The following is a 19492-nucleotide window of genomic DNA, read 5'->3' on the forward strand; positions in this document are numbered from 1 at the left end:
CAGACAACAGAGACTGTGTGAGGGAGGGTTGTTTCTCCTCACCTTCCTTGCTGGCTTATGATGAAAATGGATCAGTAGACTGTGACCCTTGCCTCTAGAGAGAGAAGGGCTATGTGGAGGGTCACAGTGAGCCTCTGAGGCTAGCAAAAATCTGTCAGGAAATGCAGGACCCATGGAGTCAAGGACAGAACTTTGTCACACTAGGTAAGGTCACATGGGAAGAAAATCTAAGGGAAAAAGGAGTTCAGGAGAGCTGGCAGTTTCTCAAGGATATGCTATTAAAGGCACACCTGCAAACTATTCCGATGCAAAAGAAAGAATAGTAAGAGGTCATGATGGCTCCATCAGGATCTGAAAATCAAAAAGGAATCCTATAAAAAAGTGGAGACATGGACAAATTGCTAAGAAGAGTACAAAAGAATAGCACAAGCATGCAGGCACAAAATCAGAAGGGCTAATGCACAAAATGAGTTACTCCTAGCAAGGGACATAAAAGGCAAGAGGTCCCTTAAATAAATTAGGAACAAGAGAAAGGTGAAGGAAAATGTAGGTCTTCTACTTAGCGGGTAAGCCAATAATTGATGGCATTAAGAAAGTTGAACTGTTTAATGCTTAGTGTGGTTCAGTCTTCATTAAGAAAGGTTAATGGTGACTAGATAGGTGACTTTGATTGACACTCAATATTAACAACAAGGGGGAAGGAATGCAAGCCAAAGTAGGGAAATATCAGGTTAAACAATATTTAGATAAGTTAGGTATGTATTCAAGCCAGCAGAGTATTATGAAATTCATCCTAGGGTATTTAAGGAATTAGCTGAAGCAATCTTGAAAATTTTGCTATTAGTTTTGAGAACTCTTGGAGGATGGGTGAAGTCCCAGAACGGCAAACATAGTACCTATCTTTAAAAGGGGAACAAAGAGACCATGGAAATATAGACCACTCACCCTAACTTCAATAGTGGGGAAGATACTGGAACAAATTATTAAACTATCAATTTGTAAGTAGCTGGAGGACAAAAAGGTTATAGGGAATAGCCAGCTATGCCAAATCAACCTACATTCCTTCTTTGACAGGGTTACAGGCCTGGTGGTTAGGGGGAAGCAGTAGATGTGATGTATCTTGATTTTTAGTAAGGCTTTTGACACACTCCCACATGATATTCTCATAAGCAAAGTAGGGTAATGTGGTCAAGATGAAATTACTATAAGGTGGGTGCATGATTGGTTGAAAGACCAAACTCAGAGTAGTTATCAATGGTTTGCTATCAAACCAGGGGTGTGGGGGGCATATCTAATGCAGTCCCACAGGGTCAGTCCTGGGCCCAGTACTGTCCAATATTTTCATTAATGACCTGGATAATGGAGTGGGGAGTATGCTTATAAATTTGCAGATGACACCAGGCTGGGAGAGGTTGCAAGCACTTTGGAGGACAAGCTTAGAATTCAATCGACCTTGACAAATTGGAGATGTCAATAAAGACAAGTGCAAAGTACTTCACGTAGGAAGGAAAAATCAAATGCCCAACTGCAGAACTACTTTTGAGAAGAAAATGAGGGCTTAGATTTTCAAAGTGGCCTAAAGCAGTGGTCCTCAACCCGGAATGTGTGTACCTCTGGGGTTATGTAAAGGTCTTCCAGGGGGGTACATCAACTCATCTAGATATTTGCCTAGTTTTATAACGGCTACATAAAATGCACTACTGAAGTCAGTATAAACTAAAATTTCATACAGACAATGACTTGTTTATATTGCTCTATATACTATACACTGAAATGTAAGTACAATATTTATATTCCAATTGATTTATTATATAATTATGTGATAAAAATGAGAGTAAGCCATTTTTCAGTAATACTGTGCTGTGACACTTTTGTATTTTTATGTCTGATTTTGTAAGTAAGTAGTTTTTAAGTGAGATGAAACTTGGGCGTACGCAAGACCAAATCAGACTCCTGAAAGGGGTACAGTAGTCTGGAAAGCTTGAGAGTCACTGACCTAAAGAATGCAGACATCCAATTTCCACTATAAATTAATAAGAATTGGGCCCCTGAATCCTATAAGCAGCTTTGAAAGTCCTAACATAGATAGTTTACATCAACTTCTGAGGTTTAGATATATTCAGCCAAATCCTCAGACAGAGTAAAATAGGACTAAATTCAATAGAACTACACTGATTTACAGCAGATGAGTTCAGTGTATTCCTTGAAAAGACCTTGATATAATATCAAGTATGCAGTACACTAATATTATTTTAAAAAGAAATTGAGAAATTCAGCATACGAGACTGTGCATATGAATTTTGGTGGGGTTTCCATGTTGCTCTCTAATCCCCACTTTAAGTATATGTGAAAGCTGACTTCCTTATTCAGACTGAGTTCATTCAGGCTGGTCATCTGAGTTCAGAGTTTCTTTTTGATCCTGGGAAGAGCATAGACCATTAGCCATCACAGATCAGAGCACTGGGGTGCTTAATGGCATATAGTGGCCGTGCTCAGAGTAATAGCATCCTGAGGGAAATGGAGCAATGGAAATGGTCTCCCAGCTGGACACTGATCAATAATACATGGAACTGCTGCCTATAAGAGCTTTGATCAGAAGCTTGTAACCAAACTAGTACTGTCTCCTGTAGGGAACAGGGAAGGGAATGGTGTGATAATGCCACCCCCATTTCCCAGTCTCATGTGGCTAAATATCATTACTACTGTATCTAATGCAGCTCCTGCAGCTGTCTGTCTGGAATCTTTTAGTTTTAATGTTTGTTCTCTGAAGCCTTTAGCTATCTAAAGAGCCAGTGGAAACACTGGGTTAGTTTTGGACATTGCATAGGCAGCACCTTTCATCTCCGTTTTTCTTCAGTTGTTTGGGAGCATCTTATATTTTGTCCCCTTTCAGATTACAAATGAAAAATAATACAGTGTTTCAAAATCACTTGTATAGTTCTGACTTTAAAAAGAACTTCTAAAGCCAAAATATTTTTAAAAAATAAGGAAAGAAATGTATATTTATATTCAAAATATTATCCATGCCAGTGTCTAGGCAACAGTTTGCTTCTGACCCATTTCAAGCTTAGGATAATTGTGTGAGCTAAAAATCGTCTAAACTGTACTTCTGGAAAGCTGTTAAGATTTTTTTAAATAACATTTTTAGCTTTTCCCAGTAGATCAGTAGAATAATGTTACTATTAAACCCACAGTTGTGAAACCGATTAGTAATTCTTCCTATATTTGCTATTCATTGCATGCTAGCAGAATGGTTAGTTCAGAATTACTGCATATAGATGATGTTTTTATACACATCTCCTGGTCTTTTTAACCTGTAGGTTGTTGATACAGACATTTCAGGATCTAGTATGAATAAAGTACTACAGGAAATAGGGCGTAACTTTTTAATAATCAGAGTAATTAACTGTTGGAACAGTTTACCAAGAGGCATGGTGGATTCTCCACAACTGACAATTTTTAAATCAATATTGGATTTTTTCTAAAAGATCTGCTCTAGGAATCATTTTTGGGTAAGTTCTTTGGCCTGTGTTACACAAGAGGTCAGACTAGATGATCACACTAGTCTCCCTTCTGGCCTTGGAATCTATGAATCACTGGCATTAACAATTCTGTACTACTATTTTTCAGTTAAATTACAGATTATTAGATAAAGTCAGCCAATTTCTGACTATTCTTAATGTACATTCTCAGTAAATCAGGATCTGTTGTAAGCACACACAAAAATGTGTTACCTGGTGCAAAGATGTAAACAAATCAAATTACCTTTCAGGAAATGTATGTTGTTTATTCCAAAGTACACCTCTACCCCGATATAACGCGACCCGATATAACGCGGGTTCACATACAACACGGTAAAGCTCTGACAAATTGCTCTGAGCAGCGTGTTAAGGGTGCCAGGGCCGAGGGGTTGGATAAGCGGCAGATGGTCTTGGGGGTGGTCAGGGGCTCCCCCCCAGGGCCTGGGAGGCAGGAGCTGTGGGGGGGCACTTTTGGGGGCCCTGCAGTCCCAGAGTGGCCCTGGGGATTAGCGGGGGGCAGGGAGCAGCCTGCTCTGCTTCCCTCGCCCCGGCCCCAGCCGAGTCACTCAGAGGAGGGGGCTTGGGGGAAGGGGTCCCCCCCCGCACTCACCGGCCGCAGCGGAAGCAGAGCAGCCCGGCCCTAGCCCGCTCCACTCTGCTACCTCCCAGCCGCGGCACTCCACTTCCCGCCGTCGGTGAGTACGGGGGCCGTCCTTTCCCCAACCTCCCCGCACTCACCTGCGGCGGGAAGCGGAGCAGCGCGGCCCCAGCCAGCTCCACTCTGCCAGCTCCCAGCCGCGGCGCTCTGCTTCCCGCGAGTGCAGGACCTTCCCCACCCCCTCAGCGACACAGCTGGGTCCAGGGTAAGGAAAGTGGAGCAGGCTGGGGCCGCGTCGCTCTGCTTCCCACCACAGGTGAGTGCAGGGGGGGGCGTCCTTTCCCCAACCTCCCCACACTCACCGATGGGGGGAGGCAGAGCGCCGCGGCTGGGAGGTGATGGAGTGGAGCGGGCTGGGGCCAGGCTGTTCCGCTTCCTGCCGCTGCCGGTGAGTGCCTGTCAGGGGGTTGGGGGGTGGATAGGAGTCGGAGCAGTCAGGGGATAGGGAGCAGGGAGTGGGGTTCTGGGGGTGATTAGGGATGGGGGGTCTCTGGAGGGGGCGGTCAGAGAACAAGGAACAGGGAGGGCCAAAGCAAGTTCGATATAACGCGGTCTCACCTATAACACAGTGAGCTTTTTTGTCTTCCGAGGGTAGAGGTGTATATCAGACCTGATACAGAGCCAGCAGATTAATTCTGTGCTTACAGGATAGGATTTCAAGTCAGATGGATGTATAGCTGCCTCCTGGAACAATCCTGATCTCCAGTTGTGGCAACCTGCACATAGTCCTCCTTCCTCAGTGGCTCTGTGACTCACTTTGGGTTGTTACCATGCCTTCTCTCCGTTATGTTTGACAACATACACAGAGAAGTTAGATAAAAATACACAATACTCTTGCTGGAAGGTTGCAATGTAATACTGTGTCTTAGAATTGAGAACAGTAGTGCACAAGCATCAAGAGAGACAGCAAGTTGCTCCTTAAAACAGAGGCACAATTCAACCCGCAGTACTCTAGGCTGGTGCTCTGCACTCTGACTCTGATCACACCCATCCCTACTTAGCCTCTTCACCTGCAAACAGGTCCAGGAAACCACTTACAAGTTCAAGTGATAGTTTATCATGTTAACATGGTTTTCAATACCCCTCATTCTCCTTCCCCTCAAGAGCAACCGAGGGGGCCGTATCTTCTCTTATTGCTGGAACCCATCTCCTTACAGCCAATGGACTGGACTCAGTCCATTCTCTCTGGACTGAGTCTCTCTGGACTCAGTGTTGTTGTAGCCATGTCAGTCCCAGGATATTAGAGAGAGAAGGTGGGTGAAATAATATCTTTTACTGGACTGACTTCTGTGGGTGAGAGACAAGAATTCACAGCTCAGATCAGCTGCGTATAAGCTTGAAAACTTGTCTCTCTCACCAGCAGAAGTTGGCCTAATAAAAGATATTACCTCACCCACCTTGTCTCTCTGGATTCAGTTTGTTAGAGAAGTGTTCTATATGTAAATAGTTAATGGATAAGGTGCCAGTAAGTGGCACCCAAGAAGATGGACTAAAGTTCTTGGGTTTTCTAGGACCAATAGTGGTTGTGCTCTGCAAATGGCTTCCTCTGGCTGCACTTAACGTCAGCTCCTGTCACAGTTCATATGTCTGGGCAGTCCCAGCCACATCCGGGGACTGCAGTTGGCTGCCCAGGCATGTCAGTCATGCTATTTGTACGGCCCCTACAGGCTATTCATGTCTCAAGCATGTGAGTAAGCAGACCCTTGAGGTCCTGTGGGTCCTAACCTTCTCTCCGGAGAGCAGTTGGCTATAGGTGTAATGGATTGAATATGAATATAAATAGCTCTAGAAGATAGAGCCACCAAATTTGATATATCCTTTCCCTGAATCCAAGATTAAATGATGGGAAATGACAAAATGGGAACTGACTGCCTAGGAACAAGTACAGTGGGGTCATAGCTGATCACAAGCTAAATATGAGTCATCAGTGCAATGCTGTTGCAAAAAAAGAAAACATCATTCTGGGATGTATTAGCAGGAGTATTGTAAGCAAGACACAAGAAGTAATTCTTCCGCTCTACTCCGTGCTGATTAGGCCTCAACTGGAGTATTGTGTCCAGTTCTGGGCGCCACATTTCAGGAAAAAGTGGACAAATTGGAGAAAGTCCAGAGAAGAGCAACAAATATGATTAAAGGTCTAGAAAACATGACCTATGAGGGAAGATTGAAAAAACTGGGTTTGTTTAGTCTGGAGAAGATAAGACTGAGGGGGGGGGACATGATAACAGTTATCAAGTACATAAAAGGTTGTTACAAGAAGGAGGGAGAAGAATTGTTCCCATTAACCTCTGAGGATAGGAGAAGAGGCAATGGGCTTAAATTGCAGCAAGAGCAGTTTAGGTTGGACATTAGGAAAAACTTTCTAACGGTCAGGGTGGTTAAGCACTGGAGGTTAAGTGGTTAAGCCAAGGGAGATTGTAGAATATCCATCATTGGGGAATTTTAAGAGCAGGTTGGACAAACACCTGTCAGGGATGGTCTAGACAGTACATAGTCCTGCCTTAAGTGCAGTGGACTGGACTAGATGACCTTTCATGGTCCCTTCCAGTTCTATGATTCTATGATATCTAAATATCAAACACTACCAATGACTTGGGCAGCAGACTGATTTGAACATTGTCTTGGAGTCTAGGGGCTCAGTCCTGCAAACACATACAGACATGCTTATATTTAAGCACACAAATAGCTCCACTGATCTGAATGGACTTTGAACTCAACCAAATATAGATAATGAAAGTTATGCCATTTTTCTTCATCTAAATTAAGTAAAAGAGGGTCCCATGTAGCAACAAGCAATATAATAACATTGGGTAAGATTTGTACCTCCAGGCATTGGAATCCCTTAGGGGATCATTGGCATGGAAAATAAATAAGGCTCACTGGATGGGGTGGGTAAAGGCATTGCTTCTGGTTGGATCATATTTACACAAAATCTGTATAATGCTATATGCCTTTAATGCTGCTGAAAAGCTCGTGATTTGCAGAGTTAAAGCAATATCATTTGCAGGTGGGAAAAAAGCTTTTTTACCTTCTTTATCATTGTGATGCCCAGAATATCTGGAGAAACTCTGATAGCTATAGCAAGTGATAAAATACATAGAGCAATAAGAATAGGTAGCAAAGCATTCCCTTGCCTTGTGCTGCTGTTTGTGATGGGAAGATGTTCAGACAAAGGAATGCACGTGGAGAATTGTAGAACAGTTTGATGGAGGCTATAAATTGATGTCCATAACTAAATTCCTCCTGTACTGCAACAGGATGATCCCAGAGTTGCATCAAATGCCTTCGCTGCATCTAATACTAGGAGACAGGCTGCTATTGGTTTTGTTTGGGGCGTTTTTTAAATCCATTATTTTGCACTTTTTATTCTTCCCTGCTCTCATTCATGCTTTCCTTTCTCTGCAAGGTTAAAGTCATTGATAATTTTCCTTAAAAACTGACCATGCCACCTCCTCTATTCTTCACCAGAATTTCAAGCATACCCTTGAACTTGAATGTTAAATGGCAGTATGTAATGTTTTTACTGTCACGTTTACTTGAAGTCTAACTTTATTCACTAGTTTAGTTTTAATTAAGATAGGACAAACATCCTAGTAAAAGTCCAATCATAATTTGCAATTCTGTTAGTCACTGAGAGAAGAGATAATTTATGCTAGCATTTTCAAAGGGTATTAGGTGCCCGACTCTAATTGAAAGCCAATACAAGTTGAACGCCTAATTCTCTTAGCCCCTTGTGAAAGCCCTATCCTTAGTTTTCCAGTCTTAAAAAGCTATCAAGGGAAGATTGCTGACAGACTGAAAGAACATCTGAGTTATCATGTAGAGAATGTAGCTGTGGCTAAGGAGAAAATTGTAACAGGACCTTTCTCTTTGCGTTCCAATCCAGAAGAATGCAACCTCCTCCTGCTTGAGTTTACAAAGGCGTACATTTGGTATGATGATTCACAGTTCCCAAGCAGATATGGATGCATAGGGGAAGCCAGTTGTTGAGTGACCTTCCCCATCAGTCCCATTGCCTAACTGGGCCATGAATACCTCCTTCTCCAGTTTTGCTGCAGAGGAGGTGCAGGAAAATCAAAGTAGTTTGCATAGGATCCCCAGAAGCATGGGGCCCCAATGCGTTCATTGTATTTAAGGATGCAAAAACAAGTAGAAAAAAAACAATATCTTGGTGCTGAAACAGAACTACAGCAATGACTGAATGATTAGTTGGTGTGTGTCTATAACTTTGTCCATGGTGATAGGATGAGGATGCTGATAGAGGCAGGCATTTACTGTGTGAGAACAGCTGATGTTTTTCAGATCCAAAGGTTTAAGGTGAGATTGCCTAGAGGCGGGCCCTACGTATGTATATATCTGAACTGCTCCTAACAAAGTCATAATGATAAAGATAATGCATGACTGAGATGAAGACTGCTGATGTATCAGATTGTGCCGCTTGAAGGAGTTCTTACAGTACATCTAAGGCTGAAGCCCAGCAGGCAATCTCATCTTCTGAATTGCTGACCTCTCCTGAAAAGCCTCATTTCACTGAGTGGAACATTTCCCCTGCTGATTGAGAAATTGTACAGCATTGCCAACTCTTGCGATTTTACTGCAAGTCTCGCGATATTTGTTGTCTTCCTTAAAGCCCCTGGATTCCAGTGATTATGTGAGAATCTCAAATTTGATTTTTAAAGCAAGTTTCTAGCCCTTAGAGTTGTGCAGAAAAGCTTGAAACATAAACCTGAAAGGTTCAAACACCAAAATACAAATAAGAAACCTGAAATGTTGTTTTTTTTAAAAATCTCTCATGATCTTGTTGGGGACTGACTTGTGATATTGGAATGGTTGGAGTTGATAATAACTTTCATGTCATTTTATGCAGATTTGGGGTGATGAAAGAATTGTTTGCACTAATTACACTATTTACAAACATGTTTGTTTTGTAATATGACCCTGACACATTAAGGAAAATTTGTGTATGTTCATTATTCTAATGAAAATCGCCTGTAAAATGTTACCCTCTCATTTTCAGTGTAAATATTTTCTCTCTGGTTGATCTTTTGTTCCTCTTTTTTTTTTTTTTTCTTAGTTACACCAGCAGAGTTGTTTCCAATGGACTGAAGGCACAAATTAATAACCCAGAATTGAAAGTCAAAGGATTAGACCCTCTCATCAGTCATTTAATTGACAAACTTCATCATTTTAACCAGGTAAGTAAGTCTCACAATTAAAAGCTTTTCCACATTGGGTCTTAGAAGGGATCTGAAGGTAAAAACACTGGGGTACAGTAATTCCTCGCTTAACGTTGTAGTTATGTTCCTTAAAAATGCGACTTTAAGTGAAACAATGTTAAGCGAATCCAATTTCCCCATAAGAATTAATGTAAATGGGGGGGGGGGGTTAGGTTCCAGCGAAAATTTTTTCACCAAACAAAAAAAATATATAGATATACACACAGTATACATTTTAAACAATTTAATACTGTTCACAGCTATTATGATTGTGAAGCTTGGTTGAGGTGGTGAAGTTAGAGGGTGGAAGAGGGAGGGATATTTCCCAGGAAATGTCTTGCTGCTAAATGATGAACTAGCACTTGGCTGAGCCCTCAAGGGTTAACACATTGTTGTTAATGTAGCCTCTCATCAAGGCAGCATGAACAGGAGAGAGGGGAGACACCATAGCAGACAGAGACAGACACACATCTTGTGTGTGGGAGAGAGAGAGAGAGAGAGAGAGAGAGAGAGAGATGCACACTGCCCCTTTAAGTAAGCTGACCCACACTTAAGGGCATTGTCTTCTTAAGTGGATCAGGAAGTTGAGATAGCAGCTGCTGCCCCAAGCTCGCGCGCGCTCTCTCTCTCTCTCTCTCTCTCTCTCTCTCTCTCTCTCTCTGTCAGTGTCCCTTCCCTGCTCTATATGGAGAAGGGGTAAGCAGGGTGCAGGAGCAGGGGGAGGGGGACACCCTGACATTACCCCCTCCTTCCCCCCCCCCCCCCCCCCCGCACAGCAAGCAGGAGTCTCTGGGAGCAGCTCCAAGGCAGAGGGCAGGAGCAGCCATGGCAGCGGGGGGAGGGACAGCTGAACTGCCAATTGATAGCCTGCTGGGCAACTGCAGCACAAGGAACTTAGGGGAGCGGGGAGCTGATGGGGGGGGGGGGGGGGGCTGCTGGTCCACCCTGGTTCCAAGCCCCCACCAGCTAGCTGCAACAGGCTGTTCTTCCTGCAAGCAGTGGACAAAGTAGGCGGCTGCCAAACAATGTTAGAAGGGAGCATTGCACAACTTTAAACGAGAATGTTCCCTAACTGATCAGCAACATAACAATGAAACCATGTTAACCGGGACGACTTTAAGTGAGGAGTTACTGTATATTGTATGCTATACTGAAGCACAGAACCGAAAGAACAGCGCTGTGGGATGGTGGCATAACTGGGCTATAAACTACTTTTGTGCCTGGGGTGCTGGTCCAATTTATGGCAGCCTTCCCACAGTTGTCAATGGGCTGCTCTGCAACCCAGAGTCCCTGAGGCCTGGGGAGATGCCTCCTTATCCGCAGCCCCATTCATTACATAGGGGCCTGTGACAAGTGTGAAGCTGCCTATGCCATCCTATGATGTTCCTAGGCTGGTGGAATTTTCCTTCAGCCTGGAGCAGACTTGTTTGCTGCCAGAGTGGATCCCCAAATCTGTGGTGACTGAATTCCATAGAATACCATAGTCAGAATACAGAGTTTGACTAGGTCAATTAACCTTGTGTTCAACTTTCAAAATGTTTCCTTACCTGAGTGTGATTTCTAACCTTTCCAGCCATAAAAGGAAAGATGATCTGCTAATATGTTTACCAGAAATATGATTAACCTAGTCTGCGTAAACTCTCAGCTCATGCTCCCTTGGTTGTGCTTGCTGTCCAACCCGAACTGCTGTGTTTCAGTGCTGAATCCATCATGATTCTATTGTACTATTGCTTCAGCACAACTCAATGCAAGTTGCAGAAATAGCGTCAGTCTAAATTAGCTAGAGCTAACAGATTTAACAGCAATTGATTTTCATTTAAAGTAGACATGTTTTCTTGTCCAATTGAAAGGATGTTTACAGCTTGTGTCTTCGGAGTCTGCAGTATTTATACATGAACTCATCCCTAATTTTTCACCAGAAGAGAGTGGTATAGCACGAGACTGAAAATAGGCAGTTTATAGGCAATGGTTATTGAACCTAACCTCATCTGCTCTGGAAGATATGGAGGAGAAAGTAATCTGCACCAGATAATGTACTAGGGTGAATTATTTTCTTCCTGGGTCTGGGAGGAAGCAAGGAACTGACTAGCTATGACTCTGTGCAGGGCCGGCTCCAGGCACCAGTGTAGCAAGCAGGTGCCTGGGGCGGCCGATAAAGAGGAGGGCGACATGTCCGGCCGTTCGGCGGCAATTCGGTGGCGGGGCCGTCACTCTCTCTCGGAGCGAAGGACCTGCTGCCGTAGAATGAAGCGGCGCTAGACCTGCCACCGATCGCAGTTGCGGCTTTTATTTTTTTTCCTGCTTGGGGCAGCAAAAACGCTAGAGCCGGCCCTGACTCTGTGTCAACAGTTGGTCCTGGAGAAGCACAACTTTGTACTGCACCTTACCCGGGGCTTGTGGCAAATCCACAATCTAGCCATCAATTAGTACTGCTATTAAACTTAAGCTGGTTCTAATATTTCTCTAGGCTGAAGATTTAGGGATTCTTTGTATTATGCTGTTTGATTTAACTTGCCATTGGGAATTATAACGTCCAATAGGATGTGGTATTTAATATTGCAGTGAAATAAATATTAAGCCAGATTGGGTAAAGTGATTATTCATTATTTATTGGCTTTTGCATGTTATCAAATGGTGTTAATTTACTTTATAAATAGTCATTATAATTGATCTGTGTAATTTCTATAAACTCTGACAATGAAATGTAATTAGAAATAGATTGTCTGAGTGTCTGTGTATAACCACAATGCTGGTCACGCAGCTCTGACCCCAGCAGCCTGTTAGCAAACTCCAGACATGCTCTGGCTTCCAGCAGCCTTAGTTCCTACTTACAGAGTAATTCCAATACACTGCCAGTCCTGGATTTCTCTTCTCCACCCCCACAAAAAAACCAGGTACTCTGCACTGTCTAGCCCTTTCCTGGGCAGTCCAGATATATTAGGTCCATTGCCCCTTTAAGGAGATCAACATAGAATCGTAGGAATGGAACGGACCTCAAGAGGTCATCTAGTCCAGTCCCCTACATTCATGACAGGAGTAAGTATTATCTGCACCATCCCTGACAGGTGTTTGTCTAACCTGCTTTTAAAAATCTCCAATGATGGAGATTCTACAACCTCTCTCGGCAATTTATTCCAGTGCTTAACCACCCTGACAGTTAGAAGTTTTTCCTGATGGCCAACTTAAACCGCCCCTGCTGCAATTTAAGCCCACTGCTTCTTGCCCTATCCTCAGAGGTTAAGGAGAACAATTTTTGTCCCTTCTCCTTGTAACAGCCTTTTATGTACTTGATAACTGTTATCATGTCCCCCCTCAGTCTTTTCTTCTCCAAACTAAACAAACCCAGGTTTTTTTCAATCTTCCTCATAGGTCATGTTTTCTAGACCTTTAATCATTTTTGTCTCTTCTCTGGACTCTCTCCAATTTATCCACATCCTTCCTGAAATGTGGCATCCAGAACTGGACACAATACTCCAGTTGAGACCTAATCAGTGCAGAGTAGGGCAGAAGAATTACTCTTGTGTCTTGCTTACAACACTCCTGCGAATACATCCCAGAATGATGTTTGCTTTTTTTTTTTTTTTTTTTTTTTGCAACAGTGTTGCATTGTTCACTCATATTTAGCTTGTGATTCACTGTGACCCCCAGATCCTTTTCCGCAGTACTCCTTCCTAGGGAGCCATTTCCCATTTTGTATGTGTGCAACTGATTTTTCCTTCTTAAGTGGAGTACTTTGCATTTGTCGCGATTGAATTTCATCCTATTTACTTCAGACCAGTTCTCCAGTTTGTCCAGATCATTTTGAATTGTAATCCTCCAAAGCACTTGCAACCCCTCCCAACATGGTATTGTCTGCAAACTTTATAATTGTACTCTCTATGCTATTATCTAAATCATTGATTAAGATATTGACCAGAACCAGACCCATAAATGATCCCTGCAGGACCCCGCTCATTATGCCCTTCCAGCTTGACTGTGAACCACTGATAACTATTCTCTGGAAATGGTTTTTCAACCAGTTATGCACCCACCTTTATAATAGCTCCATCAAGGTTGTATTTCCCTAGTTGGTTTATGAGATAGTCATGCAAGACAGTATCAAAAGCCTTACAAAATTTGATATACCACATTTACCCCCCACCCTGCCACAAGGCTTGTTACCCCGTTGAAAAAAGCTATACGTTGGTTTGACATGATTCCTTGGCAAATCCATGCCGATTGTCACTTATCTTATCGTCTTCCAGATGTTTGCAAATTGATTGCTTAATTATTTGCTCCATTATCTTTCCGGGTACTGAAGTTAAGCTGACTGGTCTGTAATTCCCCAGGTTGTCCTTATTTTCCTTTATATAGATTTGCACAATGTTTGCCCTTTTCCAGTCCTCTGGAATCTCTCCCATCTTCCATGACTTTTCAAAGATAATCACTAATGGCTCATATATCTCCCCAGTCAGCTCCTTGAGTATTCCGGGATGTATTTCAGGCCCTGGTGACTTGAAGACATGGACCTTGTCTAGGTAATTTTTAACTTGTTTCCCTATTTTAGCCTCTGATCCTTCCTCATTTTCGCTGGCATTCACTATGTTAGATTTCTAATTGCACTTACCTTTTTTGTGAAAACTGAAACACAAAATCATTTAGCATTTCTGCCATTTCCACATTTTCTGTTATTGTATCTCCCGCTTATTGACTAATGGGCCTACCCTGTCCTTGGTCTTCCTCTTGCTTCTAATGTAGTTGTGAAATGTTTTCTTGTTACTCTTTATGTCTCTAGCTAGTTTAATCTCATTTTGTGCCTTGACCTTTCTAATTTTATCCCTACATACTTGTGTTATTTGTTTATATTCATCCTTTGTAATTTGACCTTGTAGTGGTGCGACAACTCACCGTCGTGGCACCTCCTGCTGGTCATCCTGGGAATTAGCTCTTCCAGCCCAGAGCGCCCTCTGCAGGCTGGTGTCTCATCTGCCACTGTCCCCCGTGTCCCTCCTGGACCCCAGTGCTCCTTTATCTTGGGGTTTTGCCCCCTGGCAGTGCCCCACTCTTCTCCCCTCCCAGGGAAACATCCACCCTCTATTCCCACCTTGCCTCAGTGGCTACTGCCAGTCATTGTCTAGCCCCCGCTCACTGGGGCATACTGCAGTCTGTAAACCTCTCATCATCGGCAAGGGGGTTAGAACCTGCTGCCTTTGCCTATCTTTGGGCTGCCCCTCTGCAGCCCCAGTACCCTTTTTGGCCTTCTAGCAAGGCCTGCAGCCTGGGGTTTTACTAGGCTGGAGCTCCCCAGCTCCTCTGCCCTTCCCCAGCACTGCTCCACCTCAGGTACCCTTCTCAGCTCCCAGGCAACCCAGTCCTTCTCTCTCAGGAGCTAGAGAGAGAGTCTCTTTCTCAGCTCCTGGCCCCCAGCCCTCTTATAAGGGTCAGCTGGGCCCTGATTGAACTGGCCACAGCTGTGGCTGCTTCCCCAATCAGCCTAGCCTTTCACAGCTGCAGCCCTTTCCAGGGCTGCTTTTACCCTCGTTCTGCAGGAGTGGGGCAGCCACCCCATTACAGACCTAATTTCCACTTTTTGTAGGATTCCTTTTTGAGTTTTAGATCATTGAAGATCTCCTGGTTAAGCCAGGGTGGTCTCTTGCCATTCTTCCGTTCTTTCCTAAACAGTGGGATAGTTTGCACTTGTGCCCTTAATAATGTCTCTTTGAAAAACTGCCAACTCTCTTGAACTGTTTTTCCCCTTAGACTTGCTTCCCAGGGGATATTACCTACCAACTCCCTGAGTTTGCTAAAGTCTGCCTTCTTGAAATCCGCTATCTTTATTGTGCTGTTTTCGCTCCTACCATTCCTTAGAATCATGAACGCTACCATTTCATGATCACTTTCACCCCAGCTGCCTTCCACTTTCAAATTCTCAACCGGTTCCTCCCTATTTGGCAAAATCAAATCTAGATCAGCCTCTCCACCTTCTGAAATAAGGTGCCTTAAATGGAGTTATCCAAACAATTCACAGCTCTGGATTAGTTTTAATTTAAGAACAAAATAAGTGTATTTAACTCCAAAGAGAGATGTTAAGTGAATACAAGTAATGAGGCATTAAAGTCAGAAAAATAGTTACAAAAGAAATAAAGATAAAACATTTTCTAAACTTAAGCTAGACTTGCTTCAAGGTGAAGTTCTTACCACAGGTTCCCAATATTATTGCTAACCAAGTTTGGGAGCAGATCCTGGCCTGAAAGTCCACAGGTTGTTTCTTTTCTCTTCTTAGATGGAAAGAGAGAGAGATGGATAGGGAGAGATACTTGAGGTGCTTTTGTCCAACTTTAATAGTTCAGTCACCCTTTGAAATATATTTTCCTGAGAATTACCCCTAAATAAAGTGCCTTCCTGCTGTGAGACTGGAGACATGAGATTGTGAAAGAGCTTTCATGCTGTTTGCTCGAATGTGGATTTTTTCTTGTCTCCTGTTCTCCCTCTTGTTTCAGGACCCTGTTCACGACTTATATGTGAATTGAGGTAAACATACATTCCTTTGTTTAGGAGCTGCTTGCCCAGTCCTGCCTAATCAGGGTTTGAACATGTCACCAACATCATTCAGGGCAAATTCATAACTTAATTTATAACATTTTCCCATGATATTACTCATCAGCAAGTTACTTATTTTCAGACGATACCTCACAAAGCATATTTTGTACAAGATTATTTACAATGGTGTGTAGGGTGTGAATACGGGGATGCATTCAGTCACACAGGTGAATTGAATTTAAAGAATAATAATTCTCTTTTATTTTTTTCCACAGACAATATAAAGGGTGGGATCTAAAATGTGACAAATAATGTATTATCTTTGTTTATTCTTAACTATATGAAATTTGCTACCTTGCTGTGTGTAGTAACTTCAGGTTTTCTTTACAGAAGGGATTCTTTACAGAAGGATGGGGTTCGGAGGGTAAAGGGGTAAGGAGGAATGTGTTTTGTCATGAGTGATTTGAAACAATGACACTGGTAAGCGAGCACCTCTTTGAATGATATTGCTTAACTGTAGAAACACAAGTCCCTCCCTGGAAGGGGGAGAGACATGGATTTTAAAAGCATGAAAGAAGCAGGTTGTGAGTCTGAAGGATTAGTTAGGGATCATGTAGGGGAGAGAGAATAAGCTCTGACATGTAAGACCTAAATTGGGCAATGAAGGAGATTTTTACCCTCTATAGTCCCTGACCTAAACAGCATCACATAGAGATTTGCATTGGTGCTGTATCACAAGTCCATGTTCATGCAGAATGTCTGGACGTCTATCTATAACTCTCTGACTCACTGATTCTGCTCTGTTGAGGTGCAAATTTTTAAGCGTGAGGGTAATCGACCATTGGAACTACTACCCAAGAGTTGTGGTGGATTTTTCGTAAGTGGAAATGTTTAAATCAAGAGGATGTTTTTTGTAAAAGATATGCTCTAGTTGAAATAAAAATTAATTCAGGGAAGTTCTGTGGGCTGCGTTATGTAGCAGGTTCCCCGGGGAGTGGGGAGGAGGTCACACTAGATGATCACAGTGGTCTCTTCTGGCTTTAAATTCTCTCGCTCTGAACATCTGAGGATCTTTGGTGTAAAGTAGTTATTCCTTTGTGTAACTCCTTTGGGGGTGATTTTAACCTCCAAAGCTAAAGAGGAGGCCAGAGTTACCTCTTATGGTTATTAGGAACCAATAACCTCTTGGTTCCTTACCCCTTCATGTTTGGTATTAGTTTCAGGAATAGAAGCTGGGCTCATTGTAAAACTGCTGTGGTGGTATTTCTCAGCTGGTACTTCACAAACAATCTGTACTGTACAACTTGTTCACTTGTAACACCCATGTAGGGTGAAATCCTGCCCCCACTGAAGTCAAGGGAAGCTTGTCCATTGTCTTCAAGTGGAGCCAGTATTTCACCCCCAATATTTTTTAATAGCAAATAGATTTGCAAATAAAACTGACTCACGAATACGTCTCAGAGCCAAAATTCACTAACTTTTGCATTCAGTTAATACTGTTCGGCCCATGCTATTGTTTGCATCACTGACATATAATATTTTAATACTCTTTACTCCAGTTATAGAAGCAACCTTACATATCAACAGAATTATTAATTGAGTTACAATTGCAAAATCCTTATTACTCTTGATAATGCACAAGCATCAGATCAGATGGAATCCCAGGTTGATTTTGAAGAAATAGCAGCAAGAAATAACATGTTTTCCATTCTTTTGTAAACAAAGCTGATGTGATCTGGGATTCATGGAGAAATGATAAACATGAAATCCCTCATGCCTCTTTTTGGAGCCACTTTTTAGCAAATAGCCATACTTAAATATTTTTAATGTATTTTTTCAGTATAACACATTTGCCAAGTTCAAACATGACAGACTTTGATACTGAGATTAGAAATCCTAAAGGATCAATTACATTGGAAAGTTGATGAGAATGTTAGGAAACTGACAAAGCATTTACTGTAGGCATTCTCTAAGATTATATGCGCTCCAATTTAACTCTCCACTCTTTTTGTCACATGTGTCCTGTGTAATAAAACATAACCTAAGTCCTCTGACATTTCTGAGACTACAAAGATTGTAAGTGTTGCCAGGAAAAGATGTGAATATTCAAAAGTCTGGTCCTAATTCAGCAAGGCCATGGGACTTAGACGCACAAGTTAACTAAGAAATGCATAGACTGTAAATGAGACAATTTTAGCAAAGATTGAAGTAATGGCACTGAAAGATTTGTTAGAAGTAGTGTGAGCCAGCAATAGTTAAATCTTCAAAATGGATTAAATCAGGTTAAGTACAGGACAATTCAGTAAATTAGCTTACCTAGTGCTTAACTGAAATGTAGATACTGTATATGCTACATTTTCAGACTCATATAAAATTGGCCACCTCGGCATGTGTTCTGAGACTTTTTCTATTACGTATAAGTGTAGAATTGCGTGGCAGGCTGAAGATTGTGGAATTTACTCCCATAGAAACTAAGGGTGACAACAAACCTCATCACTTTCAGATCCAAATATAAACTATAGAGGAAATGATATACAGAAACTATATGCATGCAAATCTCACTGCTAGTTTCATAAATACTAGCAGGAAATGTACACTGCCAGTGAGAGCTAAAGACAGACTTAATGAAATCTAACGTGTATTCTTTAAGGTTCTCATAACATCAGGAAGCTTTGGAGAGATTATGTGACTTTTTCTGTTTATTCTTTTTATGCTCATTTCCACTACCACCACAGAGGGTAATGATGGCTGGTCTCTCACTCCAGATAAACCAATAGGTGGGTTACCAAATTACCTAATCAATTTTGCATAGTCGTTTATGCCTCCCCTTCTCCTTCCCTCCTTCTTCTGGTTTGGTTTTATAGTGTGCATCTTAATTATATCAATACAGTTTCTCCCCGCCCCCCCCCCCCATGCTGGGAGTCAGACATCTCTCTGTTTATGGGATGGAAACTTAATGCTCCCAGCCCCGAGATAATGTATGACCCTTTTTCATAACCGACTTGAATGAAGAGATTCATCTCAACACTTAACGCAGTCCAGCCCCCTTAGAGACAAAGACCCCAGGTTCACATGTAATTTTCAGTTTCTCAAGACCTATACATGCACAAGTATAATTAATATTTCATAACACGTACTTGAGGAATCAGATCTTGTCATGTCTGTCTCAGAAAAGATGCCACCATCGGTTTGACCCCAGTATAAAAAGAGTCTAGCTGTAATTTAGCACTCTTTGGTTTCTTTGTGAAAGCAAGCACGTTTCTGTCATATACAGTTCTCAGTGAGGCATCTTTGTTTTCATTGCTTTTGGCTTTTCTAATGTATTGTTACATTGCCCTGTCAATCAAAGCTGAGACAAAGTGCCCTGCATTCTGTTGTTGGACACCTTTGACTACCCCAAAGGAATTTTTTTAAACACTCTTTCTCTGTTAAGCAGTGTATTACATAGCAGTGCTGCCTTGAAGTGGCAGACTTTAGGCTAAGTGGTGGCACTTAACTATACAATACTGTCCATATATGAGCAGTAATGCCTGTAGATTTCAGATGAGAATACTCACTGTTTAGCTATCGGTTTTACT

At 42.3% G+C, this 19492-nt stretch overlaps 1 protein-coding gene across 6 annotated transcripts in view; it reads left to right on the top strand.

Moving 5' to 3' along the window:
• LOC101935126 (glypican-5-like) overlaps positions 1 to 19492 on the top strand; it is a 623976-nt gene that overhangs the window by 372214 nt on the left and 232270 nt on the right. For 4 of the 6 annotated variants that reach the window (XM_065556999.1, XM_005282486.5, XM_042853551.2 and 1 more), the window contains one exon: positions 9254 to 9374. In XM_065556999.1, the coding sequence (XP_065413071.1) occupies positions 9254 to 9374 (121 nt within the window). Of the gene's footprint in view, positions 1 to 9253; positions 9375 to 11245; positions 12012 to 16304; positions 16392 to 19492 lie in introns of those variants that run through there. The other 2 variants (XM_065557002.1, XM_065557001.1) reach the window with 2 other exon arrangements.

The sequence above is a fragment of the Chrysemys picta genome, chromosome 9 (genome assembly GCF_011386835.1).
Source record: "Chrysemys picta bellii isolate R12L10 chromosome 9, ASM1138683v2, whole genome shotgun sequence".
NCBI lineage: Eukaryota > Metazoa > Chordata > Testudines > Emydidae > Chrysemys > Chrysemys picta.